The 23101-nt window shown below is 33.0% G+C and overlaps 1 protein-coding gene across 1 annotated transcript in view; it reads right to left on the bottom strand.

Moving 5' to 3' along the window:
- LOC129220606 (Fanconi anemia group M protein-like) overlaps positions 1-23101 on the bottom strand; it is a 57120-nt gene that overhangs the window by 29925 nt on the left and 4094 nt on the right. Inside the window, exons 2-8 of the mRNA XM_054855036.1 lie at positions 17779-18103; positions 16194-16366; positions 14439-14516; positions 8224-8382; positions 7894-8137; positions 5463-5604; positions 4862-4938 (exon numbers count right to left, since the gene is read on the bottom strand). Coding sequence (XP_054711011.1) covers positions 4862-4938; positions 5463-5604; positions 7894-8137; positions 8224-8382; positions 14439-14516; positions 16194-16366; positions 17779-18103 — 1198 coding nt within the window. The remainder of the gene's footprint in view (positions 1-4861; positions 4939-5462; positions 5605-7893; positions 8138-8223; positions 8383-14438; positions 14517-16193; positions 16367-17778; positions 18104-23101) is intronic.

The following is a 23101-nucleotide window of genomic DNA, read 5'->3' as shown; positions in this document are numbered from 1 at the left end:
GGGCCAAAGCGTGGAAGCTAATATTAATTCCACACGACAAACTTCCATATTTCTTTTTAATGCACTCAGAAATATTTGAACTTTACTCCCTACACTTTTATACTGTTATTACATATTTCCCAAGTCAGCGAATGCAAAAGAAAAATAACAAAGAGCGAATCAAGAAAGAAAAAAATAATCATGAACTTCAATGCAATTCAAGCCACACTTATAACTTTCAATGCGCCGGGAATCCCAATCTGCTGGAAAAAGCAGCCAGAAATATTTTACCCGCCCTCCACATGTATCAGTCAGATAAATATAATTCCACTAATAACAAGAACATAAAAAAAAGCAAAGCAATAAATAAGAATAAATGAGTCCTTTTGCGCAGAGAGAGCAACGATTCCCCTACTTGTTTACAATATTAACTTTGTGTTTGAGTGCCCGAAACCATTTGAAATAACCACGTGATATCTGAGAATCATTAGTTTAAATACATGACCGTTCGAATAAATCACTCAAAATGAATGTAAAAAAAAAAAAAAAATTGAGAAATCAATCCGTTACAGAAATTGAAATGAAAGGGGGAGGGGGGTGATACCATTTCAATCGCTACGCGGCGTCCCCTGAGGACTACCAACAGTCAAGGGCACATTGCCAGTTTTCTAGCCGCTACCAATAAACCTATAAAAGTTTAAACTAGTCCGAGCCGGGTCGCCCAAATGCCGAACTCCTAGTTTCTGACAAGCTAACAGGGAATCTCGTCAAACCAGCATCCCCCAAAGATTGCGACCCCTAAATGAAGACTAAAATCTATCAAATTGACCCCCTAAAACAGTCTTGCGTTTCGAACTTTTCCGGAGGGTAGGGGGGCAAGGGTGTATCTGCTCATTTTATCGGAAAACAACAAAAAAACTAGACCCACTGAAACGTAAAATCTAGATTTTTTCAAGGAATTGGGGGAGGGGGGCAGGCCGTTATTTCGAACTTTACAAGAGAGGAGGAGGGATTAAAGAGTATCCTACGAGTTGCATATTATGCCGAATAAGAGTAAGAATTTCATTTATATGAGTACAATAACTTCTAAAAGCCAGGAGGGTTCGCCCCTTATTATACCCCTAAATGATAGGCTTGATGGCACATTCCTATTTCGAGCGCACCCCTGCCAATACAACTCGGGAATTCAACTGTTCCAAAAGTCAAAGGTATCCACCCCCCCCCCCCCCTTCGCAGGGCGATGGTGCACCCTCTCAAATGTTACGGAGCATCCGTCTAGAAAGAGCTCCCCCCCCCCCTCCCAAAATGCGATTTAAAAAACTTTCTCAAAAAACCACTTTTATAGAAATTTCGGTTTCGCAGGCAGCACCATGGACCCCCCACCCACTCCCGAAAATGAGATTTAAAGAACCCTCTCAAAAACCCAGCCCTAAAAATTTTAATGGCACAGGCTGCGCCATGCCCTCACCCCACCCGAAAATGAGATAAAAAGCACTCTGAAAAAACCGGCCAATGGCGCAGCCCGCATCATGCCCCCTCCCCCTTATAGTGGGGCGCCCCTGTAGCAGTCTACTCAATTCTGGAAAAGCTCAGAAAATGAACTACTTGAGTACTCGATTCAAACGTCTCGAGATCTCGATTTGAAACATCTCGAGATCTCGATTAAAAACATCTTGAGATCTCGATTTAAAACATCTCGAGATCTCGATTTAAAAGATCTCGAGAAGTCCATTGCTCGAGTACTCGATTCAAAAGATCTCGAGAAGTCAATCGCTCGAGTACTCGATTCCAAAGATCTCGAGAAGTCAATCGCTCGAGTACTCGATTCCAAAGATCTCGAGAAGTCTATCGCTTGAGTACTCGATTCCAAAGATCTCGAGAAGTCAATCGCTCGAGTTCTCGAATTCAAAAGATCTCGATTATCAATCACTCGAGTGATCGACTTGAAAAGATCTCGATTATCAATCACTCGATTATCAGAAGTACTCGATTCCCGAGATCTCGATTATCAAAAGATCTCGATTATGCCCATCACTAAGACCGACAGACAGACCGACAGACAGACAGACCGACAGACAGACCGACAGACATTTTTCCCCATCTCAATACCCTACTTTCCAATTTTTAATTTTCGATATTTATTTAATTATTTTTTTTATTTTTGACTTTTTTTTTGTTTTTCGGGATATTTTTAAGATGCATTAAGCCTTCTTTCATGCTTTTTTGTTCTTTTTCTGACTTTTACTGGGAAAGTAGGCTAAAAAAGAAAAATGTTGCTTGACAACCGAAGCTGGATACAATCATAAACTCAGTGTGTGGGGGCTTTTAGTAATTTGCGCTGAAATGGGAACACATACACTATCATATAGACCCTTTTCTTAAAAAGTAATCTAGGAGGATTATGAGAACAGGAGATTTAGTTCAGTGTCCCATTCCTATCTGGAAAGAAACACATTATCCTTTGATGAGACGGGTCAAAATGAATTTTGTTTCGAAAATGGGGTTATTCAACTTCTGATTGCACTCCATCCCTTCCTTTTGCAAGAATTTAATAACGTATTTCATATTTCTCTGTCACCTATACATAGTAATAAAATAAGATGTTTGTGTGTGTGTGGGCGCACTTCCAGGGAAAACGTTAAGGCCTAGAAAGATGAAATTTGGTATACAGGTACAGTTTCTGCCGAAGATGTGCACCTCGGGCTTCGATTTTTGATATTTTAATTGGAAAAAAAGTTATTTAACGTCTTGTGTGTTTTTTTGCACTTTTTTTTTACCTTTTTGCTCACAGACCCTGAAACAATCGCACCACACAAATATTTTTTGTACTATAGTGTTGGAAATTTAGTTTTAAATATGATGAAAGAAAAAATTTTGAAAATAAAGCAATTTTTGTATTTTTTATGAATTTTTGAAAAAAAACCCCTTTAGTTTGCATTTTTTCCTGGGTTTTATATTTTTCTAATATCATCCTGCGAGAAGTATCAAAGCCTCATTTCTAAAATTTAAGTAGGTAATAATAAAAACATTTCGCCCTTTTCAGAAGAAAAAAGTTCTTAAAAATACGAAATAGTTTTTTTTTTACAATTTTTTTAATGCTGACCACATCATGTCTTTCCACGCATTGGTCAAAAAAAGCGTTCTTCAATCTTTTATGCCTCTGACGTCACTACTTGGATTTCAATTCAATATTTACGACGGAATCTTAACCGCAAACAATGTTGATCTTTTTTTTTTTTTTTACTATATAGCTTACTTCTACATTTTATGACGTGATGACCACGTGTTTTTCCGGCAGTGCTTGCTTTTTCTTTTCTTTTTTTGTTTTATTTAGTGATTGCATTTATTTCTTTTTCCATTCCCCCTCCCCAATCTGGACGTTTTGCTGTATCTATATTATGTTACATTTCATAGTTGTGCGCATTTAATTCAATAAAAACAGCAAGATTTTTTTTTCTTTGTCACTTACTTTACTTTGTTACTTTTTGCACACTATGGGGAATTTTGGAGATAACTTTTTTTTGCTCTACTTAAATAAAAAAAAGCGGTTTTTTGTGTGATCTTTGTTTTTATTAGGAAATTGATTAACACTGCTTGCCAAATTTATTTAAAGAGCTGCCGAAGGCGACAAACTTGAAGTAAAAAGGTAAATGACAAGTTAGTCAAAGAGCCGCTGTAAATGGCTGCTTGCATAGAAAGTTGAATGGCATAAGAAGGCGAACCAGCTGGTCGCGGCAGGCGGCTAGTTTTAAAATAAGCGAAGAAACTGCATGGCCAATGTCACTGTCATTTCTGATTCATTTGAAGAAATGAAAATGAGTTCAGAAAGTCAGAAAACATAAAACATGTCCCACTGAGTTTTTTTTTTTTTTTGGAAAAAAAAACAAATAAATTGAAGATCGGCTAAATTATGTAAAATTCCTTGCTTTTATAGCACTTATATCATGCGTCTAACGATATTATTCACTAATTTAAAACAACTTTCATCAAGTGACTACCTTCCTTAAAGACCGATTTTTGCAGGAACGCAAGGAGAAAGGTTTCATATTATTAAGTTTCTTCATTTGAAAATACTTTTTATTTGAAATTTTGCTTTTTCTCTCATTAAAATGCACAAAATTTGTTTCAAGAAAAAAACCTATAAATGTTCTAATAATCCAAAAAATGGCCTAAAAAATTATGCTACGTAGAAATCCTATCGTAAAATGCAAAAACATAATATCAGAAAAATGCTCTTTTGTATTTTTGTATTTGTCAAAAGAGATTAAAGGTTTAAAATGCTCTCCTGCTTTTCTTTAGCAATACCAGAGATTCATACATATTTTTTAAATTTAATCTCTTGCAAATTTTACTAAACTGTTTTTTTCAATCCTGTAAATCTTTACTAATAATAAAGCTGAAAGTCTCTCTGTCTGGATGTCTGGATCTCTGTGACGCGCATAGCGCCTAGAGTGTTCAGCCGAATTTCTTATGAAATTTGGCACAAAGTTAGTTTGTAGCATGGGGTGTGCACCTCGAAGCGATTTTTCAAAAATTCGATTTTGTTTTTTATCCATTTCAATTTTAAGAACATTTTCCGGAGCAAAATTATCATAAGATGATGAGTAAATTACAAAATTATCATGACGTGGAATGGGAGAGTGAATGAACGTAGCCAGTTGGCGAGAAATTCATCATCCATTATTTGTAAATATACAGGCGAACCAAATGACCTTTTAATTTTCTACAACGGGCAAAGCCGTGCAGGTACCACTAGTCCAGAATAAAAGATCAATAGGAAAAGGTTGAAATTCAGAACACAAGGAAAAGCATGTATTAATTGAGTAGAGCCAAAAGTTATGTATGCAAAGGTGAATTAAAAATGCATGCATAACAAAATTACCTGCTTCGAGGACTCTGAAATGTTCAAGCACAATTTCTTGTAATTTTACTAATTTTGGATGACTTGGAAGTAACCTTCTAAGCATGCCATTATCCTGAAAATAGATATTTAACAGTTTGAAACACGGCCAAAATAGACACATGAAGCAACTTTTCGAGAATTGGAGGGAGCAAGAACTTTAAGAAATAATTTAGACTAGGGAAATCTTTCACTTTGAAATTTAACAAGATATTTAAATGTTAATATAGAAAATTTAAAAATTAATACTGAAAAGGATATTAAAAACCATATGTTTTATGTTTTAAAACATTTCTTGCTGAACTAAATCCACTATTTCGGGAAAATTGTTATGGAAAAATGAACTGTGGCTCTTTACCTAGGTAGTATAACTATGGTTTAACAATACGTTATTTAAAGATTTCCTTCATTTAATGATACATTTTGCTGGTAGGGATTTGACTGCATTGAATGTCTATGCATTCTCTTTTAAGAATATCCTTGATTTAAGGATAACTTTTTTCAGTCCTTTGCCAATCGTTAAATTGGGGTTATACTGCATTTAACTTTTTAAGACTGCTTTCTATTTAAGCAGTTTAAGAACAAAAACAATGCACTCACATGTGATGTCCCTACAGAGTCACCAATGTACTTTTCTTTAATTTCTTGCATTACTTCTTCAAAACAAAAATTCTTTGATAGCTCGGATCGAGCATGAGGTATAGATTTTTCCCCATTTACAATACCTGAAATTAAAGGAATACAGTAGAAGACCGTTATAACGCACACCTTGAGACCAGAGCTTTTGCGTTATACAGGTTTTTGTGTTATATAGATCATTTTGCAAATTTTGAAACTAATATTCAGAATATATCTATATATTAGCACTTCAGAATGAATTTTATCTGCAATGAGTATTAAAGCACCAATATTACAATTAGTTATTCACAAATAAATATGTTTCACAATCAAAATCCTGCACTTCTGCTAGCTTCATGGTTTGCATAACAGCTGCATTTTTAAGAGCCATCTGGTATTTTCTGTTTACTATGAGTACTAATTTTCAATTTAAAAGCTTAGAAATAAGATGGAAAGATGAAAAACTTTAAAAATTTAATTTGTCTAACAATTTTTATGTTTGCAAGGCAAAACAGAAAGATTTTTTAAACTTCAAAACCTATTGTTTACTTCTGAAAAGTAGTGCGGTTTATAGAGAATTGCGTTATACAGGTCGGCACTATAACGGTCTTCTATTGTAGTACAAATAATGAAGGCAAATAAGCAATTTAAATGCAATTTTGAACAAATACAGTGACTTCTAGGGATGCTATGCAGTGGAATTTCATTATAAAATTGTTAATTTCCAATATCAATAAATCCTCATATTGCCAAAGTACCCTTATGTTACACTCTAGACAATTTTGGCCTTGTTTCAACAGTGAAGCTCTGCAAATTAAGTGGTACCAAGTACTTGGACGATTTTAACTTTTGAATATACCTTATCATCTCATCTTTTATTTTCACATACAGTAAAATCTCAAAAATCTGAGGTAATTGGGGCTCATGTCACCTTGGATTATTGAAAACTTGGATTATCCGAAAAATTCTTCCAGATTAAAACTTAACACTATTCAGACGACATAAGGAGGAGCATCTTTTACTTCCTTGCATAAAGAAAAAAGTATTACCTTCACAAAAAGTTTATCACTCTAATTTGATCTAAAACTTCCCTTTAAATTACGTATAAACGAACTTTGACCGTAGTTTTTCACCATGTCATCCGTATTTATGTATGGAAACTTGTAGGCAATCAAAACATGCATTTTGGCTGTGCCCGAATCTGTTTCGACGAGTTTTGTCATGATGTCTGTATCTGTGTGTATGTATGCATCTTGAATAACACAAAAACGTTTAGTTGAAGGTTTAAATTTCGTACATGCAACTCATGAGGCATCAAATTGTGAACCTTTTTTTTCTTGTTGCAATTGTATTCCAAAAGGGATATCAATATGTTCTTCATGATAAAACAATGCCAGCTTTATGTATCAAGTTATTATCATCAAAGCATCTCTTAATCCATTCTTGAAGAGTCAATGAATATTTTGTGCTACTCGGGGGCAGGGGCATGCACAAGGGAGGAGAAGGTACACCTGTTGTCTTGGGTCCAAGCCTGAAGGGGCCCGAGATTTTTAAAATTAAGAGTAAAATATATGTAGAGACCTAGGGGTAAGCGATATGGAGGGGTCCTATAAAATTCATTTGTGTCAGGCCCCAAAATTTATGTGCACGCCCCTGCTCAGGGGTTGTTGCTGAAACCAATATCTCAATGTATTTTTATTATTTCCCTTATGAAGTGATAAGTTTAACAGTTGCAAAAGATTTCCAATTTCAGATTTTATTGAAAATCATTTTTTTAGTCACTAAAAAAAAATAAGATAAAATATAAGTGAGGCGCCTCGGATTAAGCAGAACCTCGAACTTTCAAGACTCTACTGTAGTTCAAATTTTTCTTAAGCTTGTATTAATCTGTATCAGAACTATTTTGAGAACACATTCTTCCTATGAGCATAAATCTATTTTTGACTCATACTTCTTATAAAACATCATGGCCAACAAAATCTGATGGATAAAAACTCAAAAAAAAAAAAAGAAAAAAAAAGCATTTTTGAGATTTTGAATTAAAATTATGTTTTTCGCAATAACAAGTGTGTATATATGTGTGAGCTTGTGTGCAGGCATGTGCATGTGTGTAGACATGTGCATGTGTGTAGATGTGTGCATGTGTGTAGATGTGTGCATGTGTGTAGACGTGTGCATGTGTGTAGATGTGTGTGTAGGCGTGTGAAAGTGCATGTAGGGGATGTCTGAGTGCAGGCATGTAGGTGGTTGTGTGCAGGTGTGTGTAGACATGTGTTTGCAGATGCCCAGTTCTAAAAAATTAAAGGACGGTCATTCAACGTTCAAGTGAAAACAATAGGCAATTTGTGATTGTTCAAAAAAAAAAGCAAAGAAAAAAAAAAACAGAAAACACTAACCAATTAAAAAGTTATAAAAGGAACGAGTCCCATGGAGCAAGAGAAGCTCAAAAGCATGATAGAGGCTGATGCAGAGTGAGAAATCTGCCATAATGAGACCATATTCATGTCGAGAGATGGCTGAAGGTGGTTGCTGGCTGAAAGCTTCTCGGAGCTTAAGCATCTGGAATTTCGACAGGGACGATGGATTCTTGGGACCCATTGCATTTCTACGCTGTAAACGCTTCAAATAGTTATGGATGATCTGCAAGACAGAAAAATTGCAGTGAGGTAATATGATGCAAAACAATTGAGGTAAATGCATATGCATTACGGAAGTTGAAAACATACATCAAGAAATTTGCCTTTCAAATTACTCAGTGCTTCTCCCAGGGGAACAACTATTTTCTCCGTATCTCGGATGTGGGAATACTGCTTCACGTCCTCACTGTCTTCTGTTCGCATTTCAACGTGCGAAATTAGGAGGTTTGAAAGAACTTGTTTCACTGACTGTAATTATATTAAAGACATGTTTAAGACACCATATTTTATGCAATACAGTTACGGTAGTGAAAGCAAGCATCAGCTTTGTTTGTAAATGAACAAAACTCTGAACAGGAATAATTACAGGTTCAAGAAAGAGTAACAGATTTTTTTTGAAAAATATCTTCACAAACACAAATAGATATGCACATACACAGTGCTAGTTAAATTCTCGGATTCAATGTTAAAAAAAAAACGTCTTTTAAATAAAAGGAAAAAAAGAAAAACTAAAAGCTATGAACAACATTATATATATATATTTAAAATTCTGGATCAAGTCTCTAAGGCTGGGGGGGGGGGGAGTCTAGTAATTTCATCTTGAATTAAATTGGAGCTTTGAAAAGAAGGCAAATCAATCCAAGAGTTATAGTAGCAATGCCTCTTCTTTTAGTTCATTTTAAGTTATTTTCATTTTTTTCATTTACAAATTTTAAAAAAAGGTGAAAATTCAAAAACAAAAATGGATGACCTAATTTAGAACTTTTTTTTTATATACAAATAAAAAAATGTGAACTTTCAAATACAAAAATGACCTAAGTTAGAACATCCACATAAAGAAATGAAATTTTTTATAACTATAGAAAAAATGCAAATATCAGTTTAGAGGATAAAAATATTTGAATTCCTGCAGTGTAAAAATAAAACTATGAGAAAAAATTGCTGTTTTACCTATGAGTCATTAATCTTACAAATAGATGAATTTGAGAAAGTCCATTTTTGAAAATAACGATGATAATGGTAATTACAGATAAAGCTTAGTATGATATTTTTTATCTATAACAATACAGAGAGAAAAAAAAAGTGAGAATCCTAAACTTTGGGAGATGGTATTTTCAGCTCTTCATCAAAAAAAAAAAAAAAAAAAAAAAAAGTGAATGAAATATAGGGAAATTTAATGCTAAACACTGCTTTTGCTGGGGTTATTTCACAGCAACTCAATACAGGGTCTAAACCTTATCTTCTCAAGTTGCCTTGAGGTTTGCCACAATTGTGCTACCTACTGGTATATATTTGGGAAAGCAAAACATTTTACTAAGATATTTGGAAAGTTCTAAGAACTTTTCCAACTAAGCAAAAGAAATGGGATGAATTTCATTTTACAGCATTATAGTTGATATTTTCAATGATATTTCGGTATTATTATACAGGTTAATACAAAATGATAATCCTCAAAATCTAATTTTAAGTTGTTTATTTAATTTGCTGTGAAAGAACATATTACAAATTTTAAATTAATTATATGAATAGCAAGTATTACTGTAAATCAAAGTTGAAATAAATTTAGGGTGATAATAGTGATCAAAAATAAATAATGAAGTCAAAATTATATAAACACACATAAAATCTAAAATACATTTCAGTTTAAAAGTTAGAATTATTTTGCTTATGCGCTTATTTCAGATATATTTCTTCATTTTTCACCTCTAATCATGAGTGCCCATATGCAAAATTTTAAAAGGGGGGGGGCTCAGATATTTTCCCCATGGTTTAGCAAGATAAATACCCCGGGGAAACTGATTACAATACATAGTAGAGCAAGGGTTCCCAAACTTCAGAACTCTGCGCACCCCTCTGGAAAAATTACGAGCTTTGCGGACCCCCCCCCCCCCTCTTGGCGTGCATGCAAAAAATAATAATAAATAAAAATTTAAAAAAAAATTAATTAATAATAATTTGACAAACTTAAACACATTTTTTTCCTTAATATATTTTCATGCTTTTTTCCCTTTAAATTTATTTATTCATTTTTTTTTCAGAGCTCTTGTCTAGTTTTCATTTCTTACATTATTATTTTGAGTTGTGGAAATAAAAATCTATTTGAAATTCAATTAGGAATAAAAATGTTGTCCTCAAATTTCAATACCATGTTTACTAATAAAAATGAACTTTTTAAGTTGGTGAACAAAACACTGTTAGCCTAGTTTAAGGGTGTTAATTTTTCATATGAGTTGTACTTTTATAGCGTATTAGAATTTTAATTATTGACTATGGTTCAGGAAAACCTACCCTGTAATACAGTACCCCGCCACAAATCAAATCACTGGATTATAAAATCAGCCGCTTTTTAAAATCAAATCTGGAAGAACAGAATCATTGCAATACTAAAACATTCAAAACTATCCTTTAATAAAATCACTATCGCCGTTTTATAAAAACAAGCTTTTAGATATCATACATAAACAATTGATAAATAAGGAAGGTATCGGTCTCAGAAGGTGAGGAAATCTCAGTGCCAAATTTGTGTTTTCAATAGATTTCAACAAATTGCTTGTTCATATCAAAGAGAAAAATATGATGTTGAACGTAAACAGAAAAACTATACACCAATATTTTAAGACCCTTGTGCAAATATAAAAAAATTTTCCTCAACCTCATATTTAGTTAAAATGACTAACTTAAAACAAAAATAAATGAAGTAATTCATTTCGTTTTTAGAGTATTGAAACTTTAAAGCTTTTCATTTTTTTTAAATGTAAGTATACCAGTTTATAAAAGCAGCCACTTTATAAAATCAAATGTCCTCAGAACGAAAGTGATTTTAACAAGTGGCAGGCACTGTACTGTGATTAGGATCTGCGTAGCCTTCACAATGCTGCCTGCTTGCGTCAATTATAGGGAGCCTCTGCCCTCTGCTCGCTATTGGTTACCAGTGCCCAGAAACTGCAAGCAGTTTCATTCATCGCAATCAGTGCATTATTAATGCTTTAAGGGGAGTCAGTACCCTAAATACTTTCAAAAATTCGATTTTTTGATTTTTATATATTTTGAAACTCCATTTCAATACCTTTTTAATGATACAAACATCTTGAACATGCTCATATTAGAAGTAAGTTAAAATAAGCTTTAAAAAATGTAAAACCTATTTTGATGAGGTATGATTTTCCCCTTTAAATTGCAATATCTCGAAATGGTATTTTTTAAACTAAATGTGCCTTTTTCTCAGAAACTAAATTGTGTTAGGCTTTGAAATTTTTACCACCTATTCCATACATCTAACTGCATATACTGAAGTAAACTTTTTCTCATATTCGAAAATTATTTTTTTATAGAGCTGATTTTGTGTGGCAAAATAGTATTTTTTGAAACAAATACAGTAACTTACACATTAGAATTTTTTACAACAAAACTAAGCTTTCTTTCTATAAAATTTTACTTCAGTATAGAGAACAGAATCTACTTGAGGTACAGAAAAATATTCATACTTGTATCTTTATTAGATTTTCAGAAAAAGGTACATGAACCTGTGCAAATTAACATTGACGGTATGCAGGGTACTGACTATCCTTAAATGTAATTATAATGCCAAAAAAGTGTGCTTACCGTTGATATAGGAAAAACATCAACTAATTCCACCTGTTCCAGTGCTACAACCTTGCTCACTGCTCTTGTTTATCAGCTCAACACATATTAACTACATCAACCGAGTGCAGCAGGTGCGGGTGCAATATAGTCAGGGGTCTGGCCAGAGGATATTTGGGTCCGTTAACGGACCCTTCACAAAAATCCGATCAACCAAAACGGACCTTTCACAAAATCCCGATCAAACAAAACGGACCTTTCACAAAATCCCGATCAAATAAAACGGACCCTTCACAAAATTCTAATAAACAAGATCGGATCTTTCACAAATTGTTTATTGAAAGAGCAAATCTGAAAGCAAAACAATGCATATTTCTGTGTATAAACCGATAATTTTTGGAACCTTTTTTGAAGTCAAATTAGAGGGATCAGCTTATACAAAATCGGCCAATTTTGAAAAAAAAAAAAAAAAAAATCGGCACTCTTGCGATGCTCCTGCAAGCGATAAATAATTGCTACTGCCAAATAAATATAATGGTTGTTTGTTTTTATCACAGCTAATTAGCAGCGGTGTTATTGTAAACTTTTCTGAAAAGGCATTGGTAAGCACTTTTCTCCCTGCTCATGATTTAATAAACAATAATAATATTTATCTGCAAAATGAACTTAGAACTGCAAAAGGATAATAAGGGTGGGAAAAAAATATGATCGCTTCAGATAGGGTTACCAACTTCAAAATTATCTATACTTAGCGTCTGGCGTTGAACCCTTTATAATGACTTGATTAGAAAATATTCTCATCATTTTACTAGCTTGTCAATATTTGCGTTTTTTCGGTGCAGTGCGATGTTTAATTGTTATTTTGGGAGAAAATTATATGGGTTTTGATTTTTGGATGCTAACAAGGATGATTAACTTTAAATAAACTCTTTTAATTACCGTTTTTTCCCCCTTAGATGTCTACATTTTGAAAAATGCAATCTTTTAACATCCGATATGAGAGTCATATTTTGTTCTTTTTTCGAGCTAACCTCGCTTTATTAGGATGCAAATAAATGAAAAGTCTCTTTGTTTCTGTTAGAACTCTCAGTTCAAGTTTTTAAAGCAAAATTCCATTTTCTGTTATGAGTCAAAAATTAAAATGCTGAATAGATGGTTTATTTTATTTTATTTATTTATTTTTTTTGCTTCAACTGTGTCCACAGATGTTAATGAAATGTTTATCATAGGACTCTAAAATGCAATTTTAAAATAATTTTATCAAAAATATTTCTTTTACAAGTCATTTTTATACTTTTGATGCCTTCACTCTGAGAATTGCGATCTCTTTGCATCCGCTATCGGAATCCGATTTTTCGAATTTTTGATGTTTATTACGCTTTGTTAAGAGGTAAACAATTAAAACAACTTTTTATTTTTGTTAAAATCACGGAATTTATAAGTTTTAAACGAAATTCTGTGCTTTTTAAGAGTGTCTTGGGTCACAAAGTTAAATGCTGAACCCTATTCTGAATTTTATTTATTTATTTATTTGTTACAATTATTTTAAATACTGGACAGAAATATTTGTAGTATAATTTAACAAAATGTAGAATGGTAGATAAATATTGATACTTGAGAGAGCGATGCTCCCCCCTCCCCCCCGCCGCCATATATCAGAAAAACACCCCAGAATGATATTCTCGACATAGAAGAGGGAAACACTCAACTTTAAGTTTAATTGATGCAGTTTGTGCCATCTGTAAATTATAAAATTTCGTTTTAACATTTTTTTTTTTTTTTTTTGCGAAATTAATTATTTTTCACAAAATTTATTCATTTTTCACAAAATTATTTAATTTTTCACAAAAAACGGACCCTGTGAAAAATCCTGGACAGACCCCTGATAGTATGAAGTAACAATATTTTAGACCTTGACGATTGGGCCAGAATGAGAGGACAATTGTCCGAAATTTGAAGACTGTATGAAAATCTTAAGCGTCAAACATTTATTTTCACTTCGAATGATTTTGCTGAATAAACGCAAGCATAATATGCAACAAATTTATAAAATAGTGGTACAAAATAATTATTAAAATCAACTGCAAACTATAGCCTTTGACTTATTTCAGCCTTAGCTTGAAATTTTGAATGTTGATAATCAAATTTAGTCTGGAAAATTTTAGAGCAAAAGTTTTATTTGAAGTATAATATCCCAGCTGTAAAATGTGCCTCAATGTTTGCATTTTACTTAATATAAATATCATCAAATGCACGAAATTAATGTGCAGTGTGTTTACTTCCAAGAGTTCCGAGGGGGGAGGGGGCTGCTGCGTCCTGCATGTACTTAAGCAAGATCTTTTTTATTCCTCATAAATGTGCTTTCTTTCTGAATTAAAATATAGTTACATGTCCTTCAATCTCAACTATATTTAACGTTTTAGCTGGATAGCACCACGGACCCCCCCGACATGGACTCGCGGACCACAGTTTGGGAAACTCTGGACTAGAGTTATTGCAATTTGACATTTTCAATGACTTTATTCATTAATGGCTGCAGAAGAAATGTTTTTACATTTTTGCAAAGAAAAAAGTATTAAAAGCAAGGAAGTTCTAATTTCTAAAGGGGGGGGGGGAGGCTTGAGCCCACACTTGACCCCATGCCCATACAGGCACCCATGCCTCTAATACTAGCCAAGATTTAGCTTGACAGTATACAACTGAGCACAGTGATATTCTCCTACCTGAGTTTCACTTCCTGGAGTTGCAGTCAGTGCCAACACTCGAAAATTGGTAGTGAATGAACATAACTCTCGAATCACCTGAAAGAGCAAACAAGTTAAATGAGTTATAAATATTATTTCCTTTTTAAAAATTATCCACATAGTAATTTTTAAGCAATATCATGTTGGTTTCGTTCATATGCCGCTACCGGTTGCTTGATCACATGATAGCTAATAACGTCAGCGGTTATTCACCGTTTTTTCACCAACCGATGTCTCATCGAAAGCTTTCTGTTGATCCCCAGTTACTTGAGCAGAGGAATAACGCGCAGGTGAAAAATAGTTATTCTTGGTTAAAATTTTCACATGGTTCAATCAACCAGCTTAAATTACAATCGACCGGTGGATCTACCGGTGAAGCTATATAACGACTTCGGAAACAACCAGTTAGCCAGTAGCTTGATTAGAACGCTTAAATTAGTCACCAGTTGCGGTATGGGAATGTGACGAATTGTTCATGGACTAATTGTTGATTCAAGGGTGCCTCAAACTAAAATTGTTGGGAGTAATAAAATGCTTAACTTTACATAATGAAATTAATACTGAAAAACAATATAAAAATACAAAGAGCATTAACATTTGGAGAGGATAAAATTTTTGGATATCCTTTTATTGACAACTTCATTTCTTTTGCTTTTAAAACAAAGTATCTGTGCATTTATGTCTGCAATTTTTACTCACACTCGTATCTGTGCCCAAGGGTTTGGAGAATTTTCTTTGTCTTAGGTCGCATTAAAAAAGAAAAATTTCACAACCATGTACGTTGAATAATTGGGCTTATTTTATTTACAGTTATTTCAACTTCTTAAGTCTATATACACATCTTGGTCTTGCAAAGTTTGAACGAAAAAAAAAAAAGCAGAAAGATTCAATATTAAGTTTTATTCCATGGAATAATACTTATTAAACAGCGATTTACGGCAGACTAAGAACATGTACAAGAAAAGTACTATATCCCATTTTATTGCTGAGACATTTTTTGCAACGTTAAAAGATACATTTATCTATTAAGCCTAGAAAACAGCAATACTTTATTTTCTCTAGATGCTTAGCAGCATCTGACACAATGAAACTGTTCTTTCATCACTGAATGCTTTAAATGTAATTTTAAGTTGAAAATATGGAGGAGGAATTAAAGTTACAAGAAAAATGTTACACCAAAAGGAAAAAATAACTGCAACTATACACAGTAAATACAAAAATTGAATTTCAATTAGAGTTTCAAAATATTTTTTTCATTTACTTATTTATTTTTAAACTGGAAGCAGCTCAAACCCTAAAACCCAACTCTTGGGTATGGGCCCCTGCTCCTATATGATCACTTTATATCCTTTGGAGCATTTATTCAGTAGAATATTTAAAATAAATGATTTATATTTAAAAATTCAAAATTTTGATAGTACTTCTGGTTAATTAATGAAACTGATTTCTTCAACTAACAAATTAATATGTAACCAACTTTTATTAATGTATAACTAAACTCTTGACATCCGTCAGAGTTTTTGTACTAAGATTGAATCCAACTCTTCATTACTCTGAATAGCACAATTGAGAAGAAACAGTGTGTTTCAAATATGCATTGGGAAATTTTCTAAATACAGGATAATAATTTTGACATTGAAATTACATTCTATTAACTTTTTTGCATTTGAGTTATGACTGAAATTTTTTTTAGTAAAAATCAACAACTGTTTGAAACAATTCAATATATTGTACCTGACAGTAGGAATGGTTTCCTAAAGCTTTGTGAGCTTCATCTACAACAACACATTTTATGCTTGCTGCAGGGCATATATTTCGAACCAAATCATTGGCCAGAACTTGTGGAGTCAGAAAGAAGACTCGTTTCTTCTGCCACATCAGCTTTCTCTGCTCTGACACATTAGTTCCTAAACAAAAAGAAGGGAAAAAAGAATAACTTTCAATTAGGTTTAAAATTTGTCAATAATAAACAATTGAATCTAAAAAAATAAATCCTATATTTATATAAGCAAAGCTGAAATTGAAAGTAGTTTTCTATATTTTTAAAGAGTTTACTATTTTGATATTAGCAATATAAAGAATTTTGTTTGAAGAACTTCAAACCAAAGAGTTCAATAGTTTACTTAAATGATAAGATTTATTGCAAATATGTAAACAAATTTAACAACTGGAACAAATACTTTTACATAGTTGGGTTTATTTACTACTTGAAGTCATTGAAATGTGAATAAGGTTTGCTGTATTATCTAGGTTATGTCTTACAAAAACATAACATTTTTACTTCCTAATTGAAAGTAAAGGAAGCAGCCATTTTGATCCTTGTATTTATTTTGAAGACTTCTAATGACAGCTGAATGTTCATATATATTAGGTAGTCTAGTGGATGGATATTACCTGTCAGTATTGGAGGATTTCGAGATCAACTCCACAAAATATCCATCAAGTACATGCTTATAAAATCCATGAGCCGAAAGTCCTGGGGTTGGTTGCTATCATACACCTTGGATGCTGGGTACCTACTAAAAACTTCCCTCCCCTTCAGAAGTGTGGAAAATCGTGGAGGCCTTAGTGACCAACTAGCTCAGGCATATAAACCTGGTAAACAAATTAAAGTGGTAGGTGCAGAGACCTCTGGAGCACAATTGCAAGCCTGCATGTTGGTATACCACATTAATCAAAAACGGTAAGTGTTAGAAGGTTGAAATTTTGCATGTGAGACTTTTGTGGCATCAAGTTATTCACTTCTACGGTGATTGTGCACAAAAATATAGTTTCACACTTTCTGATTTAGCCACCATCCAATATTCAAAAGAGCTGGCCATTTTTTTTTTCTTTGCAGGAAGTGAATGTTAATTTCAAATCATTTTTTATATCAAGATATTTTCTATATGGCACCACTTCATCTATCTCAAGTAATCAAGTAACTATTTTTTGCCATTAGTAATAAAATAACTATTTTGTGCTTCCATTAGGCAACTGTTGGTGACAAAGAATGTCAATAAAGGCGAAAATTATCAATTTTCCTGATAGAACTCTAGATTTTACCGAATGATAAATTACAGTGCACACATAAGTACATTTAATGGAAGAGGTCTTTTGGGCATTTAAAAATTGCAACCTTGCAATTATGTCTCGTAATTTGCCAAATTTTCAAGTAAAATTTCCCGAATAAGGATATTTTTGAGGGGCCTCACATCGGGGCACTCCTGTGTTTACTACATGTAGAAAAAAGTAAGTAATATCTGCAGATTTTTTTTTTTTTAACGAAAAGGAACACTTATAATTCATGTTTTAAGTAAGAATAGAAACATTAAAGAACCTGTCATTTGTGTTGTATCTTCTTGTGGTATTCCAGTCACTTTGAAGCATGCCTCAATTTGTTGGGCAACCAGAGGCCTTGTGGGTGCCATGAAGACAATTTTCCCCTTGGGGTACCAACGGTAAATATTGAACATAACCACAGCAGCAATGAACGTTTTCCCCAGACCTGTTGGAAGGACGACCAAAGTGTTCTTAAACAGGGCTTCCTTCACAATGGAAAATTGGTAATCTCGAACAGGGAGGTTGGTGGGGTAAATCCATGTTTGTCCAGCATCAAAATCAAATTCTTCCGGGTCGGAGGCATTCCTCTGGAACACGGGCGACTACGAAACAAACAATAAAAAAATGAATGAGGATACAAGAAAACAAAAATTTAGGGTACATTGGCAATTTTATGGATTTATTGCAATTAAAAAATAAAAATTTCTGAGTTTGGAGACATTCTGTATCTATATGTATATGAATCATTTGAGGTATTATTTTTGTATAGTTGTATTAACACTAATTAAAAATAGCTGCTTATCTGAAAAGATGCCATTCTTTATTTTAATCAACTCTTTCAAAAAAAAAAAAAAAAAAAAAAAAAAACATAATAGAAAAAAAAAATAAAGTGAAAAACAGTGCCCCAAATATGGCAGTTAAATGAGATTAAAAGTTCCAATTAAACATAAACAATCTGCCAAATAAATGAATTGGACCAATAGAGGAAACTAAATGTAAAAAATAATAAAATAAATTATGGCTGGGGAGTGGTCAGTGGTAGAAATTTCAGAAATCATACAACAATTTTAAATATGAAAGAACAAGGCTTTTGAACAGTTATTAGTATTTTCATTTTCGTTGTTTATTTACTTCACTTACTTGCAATGGTGTGAATACAGTAGGTGCCACTTAATGTGATCATGGTTAATGTTATCATTTGCTTAATGTTATCAGAATCACGAAGTCCCGGAACACTAGAATGTTAACAAAAATTAAAAACGTCGGATATTGTAATCAGCGTTTTCATTTATTGTTTTCACTTTTTCATAAACTTTTAGTTTTTTCCCTGTTTTTGTTCCTCAATTAACAGAAATACATAGGCAAACCCTGACGAGGCTAACTTTCTGTGCAGCATTTTGTTGTTTTCAATGGCAGTTCAAAATTTTTCTAGTAATGAAGCTATAGAAAGTTTGCCCCCAGTGATCACAGACTCCCGCTAAGAAAACTTTCTTTTGCACCTAAAAGAATTCAGTCGCTGGACATGTTGCAGGCATTGATGTAGGTCCTCCATTGTTGCCATTACTTTGTAAACTATTAAAGAATTGTGTTGAGATTAGTGATGTAAAATACCCGGGTATTTATTTTTAGGGGTAAATACCCAGGGTATATACCCGGGTAAATACCCAAAATGGGTAAATACCCGGGTATTTATTTCAAAAATTTATATTCAACTAAAATACTTTTCTGTATGTATTCCATTATGTATATATACAACCAATCATATACAAACAATAAATTTTTGCCCAAAAATTGTATTTTGATCACATATTTAAAGAATTATTGTGTGAAACAGCTTAGCAATCTAATATGATATTCAAATTAAATGTGTTGGATATGCCTAATCAACGTTGATAGCCAAATTTCAGATATAAAAAGCCATTCTACAAAAAAGAAAAAAAGCTTAATTGGTTACAACAAAAAAAGCAAACATCAATTTTTTAAGGTCCTAGTCTTTTATAACCCAGTAATATATCCCTGCATGACATCAAAATGTAACGAAATGTCGCTCAATTTATTAATACTATTTATTTACCTATATCTTATGCAGAAATTTCCTCCAAACTTAGTTCAATTGTTCAGGTGTAGTCTGTATCACACACACATATATATATATACACACACACATAATATACATAAACATTTAAAATTCATTTAAAATTTTTAATCTTTTATTTTGGGGTTTATGTTTAAAAAAAAAAAAAAAAAAAAAGTCACCTTTTAATACTACCTAAAAAATTTTTGCAAAATGCGCAATTACTAGGGGATTTACCCCCTACCCTTTACCCTGCCTTCGGATAAATACCTCAAAAAATATTTACCTTCCCACCCTACAGGGGAACAAATGCAAATGAGCAAAGCAACAGAAAAAAAAATTTTGCTTTTTTTTTTTTTTTTTTGCTTATTAATGTGAAAACTGTTTCTATATTTTCCATGTTATCACTTAAATATCAATAAAAAAATAACACCATAGTGTCTTAATAACTTCTCAGTTTACTCTTCCAAACATCCCTCATGCTTCCTTTTTTTTCATTTTAGATATGACTAACCTAGATTGCAATTTTGAAATCCTGAAGTTCATAATGAATTGCTTATACTTCTCCAATTATGACACTGAAAAGAAAGATTCTTTGGTTCACGATATGTTTCTTTCATGATTTCATCAAGTCTTTCAATAAAAAATATTATAAACTGTGTAATACATATGTATATATCAGTTTTACCAATTATTTCATATTTAGATTTTTAAAAAAAATTCTCATTCACTTCTTTGCATTTTTTATAAAATACCCAGTTTTTGGGTATTTACCCAGGCCTTGGGTAAATACCCGGGTAAATACCCAAAAAATATTTACCTACCCGCTGGGTATTTACCCGATCCACATCACTAGTCGAGATTGAAAACAAAGCGAAGTTAAATTAAAATTTACACAACAAGCAAAACTATGTTGGAAAAGATAGAAAAGCTGAATGTGCTTTGAAACTGGTTTACGAATGTGAGGGAAAATGGTCACATTTTTCTTCACCTATTGCTATGTGATTAAAAATTGCATAATTTAGTTTTAACTTTTTATAATTCAGATATTTCCATTCTGTTAATTTAATAATTTATAATTTAAAACTGCGTTCAGTTGAGTCATTGTGATTTTAATTTGAGGTTGCCAAAATAAATGCACCTTAATTGGAAAGAATCATTATTTTGTGTCTCCTGGATTCTTTTCGGTTATTGTTATCGAATTGTATTTGTCCCAAAGTGATCGCATTAAGCGGCGCCTACTGTAGTTTTAAGAGGGTTATTTTTCTTGATCTTCATTGGGGATTGATAAACTAACTAGGTTCAGCCAAGTTGGGCCCAGACCAGTTGCTGAGGGGCAATTCCATGATAAGGTCAACCAGATGATCAAATTTTCAAAATTAAAATTTCTAAACAAATGAGGTGTCATTTTAAAGGTAAAGAGTTGTATATTTTGGAATGTCTGTCTAAAATTTGATCACTTCAATTATAAATAAGTTACAGGAGGTTAAACTAAGGTCAACATCTTCAGTATTTTCAAATCATATTTGGTGACTCTCGAAGAAATTCTGTTTTTTCCAAAAAATGCATATTAATATTATGAATTGAGATGCATAACCATTTAAGATACAATGCGTTGCTGGTGATGTTGTAAAAATGTGTCAAAATAAAATTCATTTTGATTTGTAAAAGAATTCCTCTGGGGTACATTAAGTGTTTTACGTCCAACACCAAAATGCGCAGTTAATTATGCTGAGCCAATAATTTTAAAGATACATATATGTATTTTTGGGTACAAAGTAAGAATTTCAATCTCTTTGATGTAACCTATTTTCATTTTGTAACAAGTGAATATTTTTTACTAAAATCTAGGTGTCGGACGTAAAAAATTTTTTACGTCCGACACCATTTACGTCCGACACTGTTACATTCCTTTAAACAACATATGTTTTCAACTGTGTTTCTCCTTTTTTTGCCATTAATTTCAAAGTTAAAGTGGAACATGCATAAAAAACAACATAGTGAATTTATTGTATATACATTTAGGGTTGATAGGGGCAAGTAGGATCTCTTTTGAGAATGAATGAACATAATACAAATACAAATGTGACAACCAGCAACAGGCTCTGGGCCCAGCTAGGCTGGTCCTAGTCAATTAATTAGTCCCCAACGAAGATCAATGGCCCTCTTAAAGCTATCCACCCCCTTGCTCATTACCGTCTCTTCCGGTAAGCTATTCCAAGTGCCCACGACCCTGCTAAAGTAGTAGTTTTTCCTGATTTCCAAGTTAGCCTGAGAATTAAATAGCTTAAAACAATGACCCCTTGTCCTGCTTTCCCCGCATAAATTTAATCCATTTACATCTTTCATTTTGATAAATTTAAATAACTGAATCATGTCCCCTCTGACTCTCCTTTGCTCCAGGCTATACATGTTAAGCCTATTAAGTCTGGTATCATAATCTAAATCTGAGAGTCCCCTTACTAATTTAGTTACCCTTCTCTGAACCCTTTCCAATACAAAAATATCGTTCTTTAGATAAGGCGACCAAAACTGAACAGCGTACTCCAAATGAGGTCTTACTAAACTCCTATATAAAGGCAGAAGAACTTTCTTAGATTTGTTTGAAATAGATCTATTGATAAACCCAAGCATTTTGTTGGCTTTGTTACTAGCAATACTGCACTGTTGACTAAACTTGAAGTCCTGATTTATTAAGATACCCAGATCCATAACATTTTCTGCCTGATTAATGACTGAACTCTGTAAATGATATCTCATACGCTTATTTCTATGACCTAAGTGTAGCACTTGACATTTCCCTACATTAACTGCCATCCCCCATTTATCTGCCCACTTAGTAATATGATCTAAATCCTCTTGAAGCTGATTTACTTGTTCTTCATTTTCGACAATCCCCATAACTTTTACATCATCAGCAAAACAATTCATGCTTCCAGAAATATTTTCATTGATGTCATTCATAAATATAATAAACAAAAGAGACCCTAAAACTGATCCCTGAGGAACCCCACTTAAAAACTCACTCCAATTAGAATGATTTCCTCTCACAACTACTCTTTGCTTCCTACCAGTGAGCCAATTTCTAACCCAAAGTAAAGTTTTTCCTCCTATTCCTATGTCAGCTAACTTGCTGAGAAGAGCAACATGCGGTACCTTGTCAAAAGCTTTTTGAAAATCAATATAAACAACATCCACACATTTTTTGTTATCTAAAGCTGAGATAACCTTGTCGTAGAAATGCAATAAATTAGTAGTACAGGATTTACCTTTCCTGAAACCATACTGCAAACTAGTCAACAGACTATTAGTCTCTAAGAACTTCATGATCTTAATTTTGATCAAAGTTTCGAAAATCTTACAAATCACCAAAGTCAAACTTACAGGTCTATAATTCCCAGCAATACCTTTAGACCCCTTCTTGAAGATTGGCGTTATGTTAGCCAGCTTCCAGTCCTCTGGCATCGTCCCCGAGTTATAAGAAGCATTGAAAATATTCAAAATAACATCCACTAATTCATCTGCA

This window comes from Uloborus diversus, chromosome 4 (assembly GCF_026930045.1).
Source record: "Uloborus diversus isolate 005 chromosome 4, Udiv.v.3.1, whole genome shotgun sequence".
NCBI classification, from domain to species: Eukaryota; Metazoa; Arthropoda; class Arachnida; order Araneae; family Uloboridae; genus Uloborus; species Uloborus diversus.
Note: the sequence above shows the minus strand (reverse complement) of the source record. Positions and strands in the feature narration are given on the sequence as shown.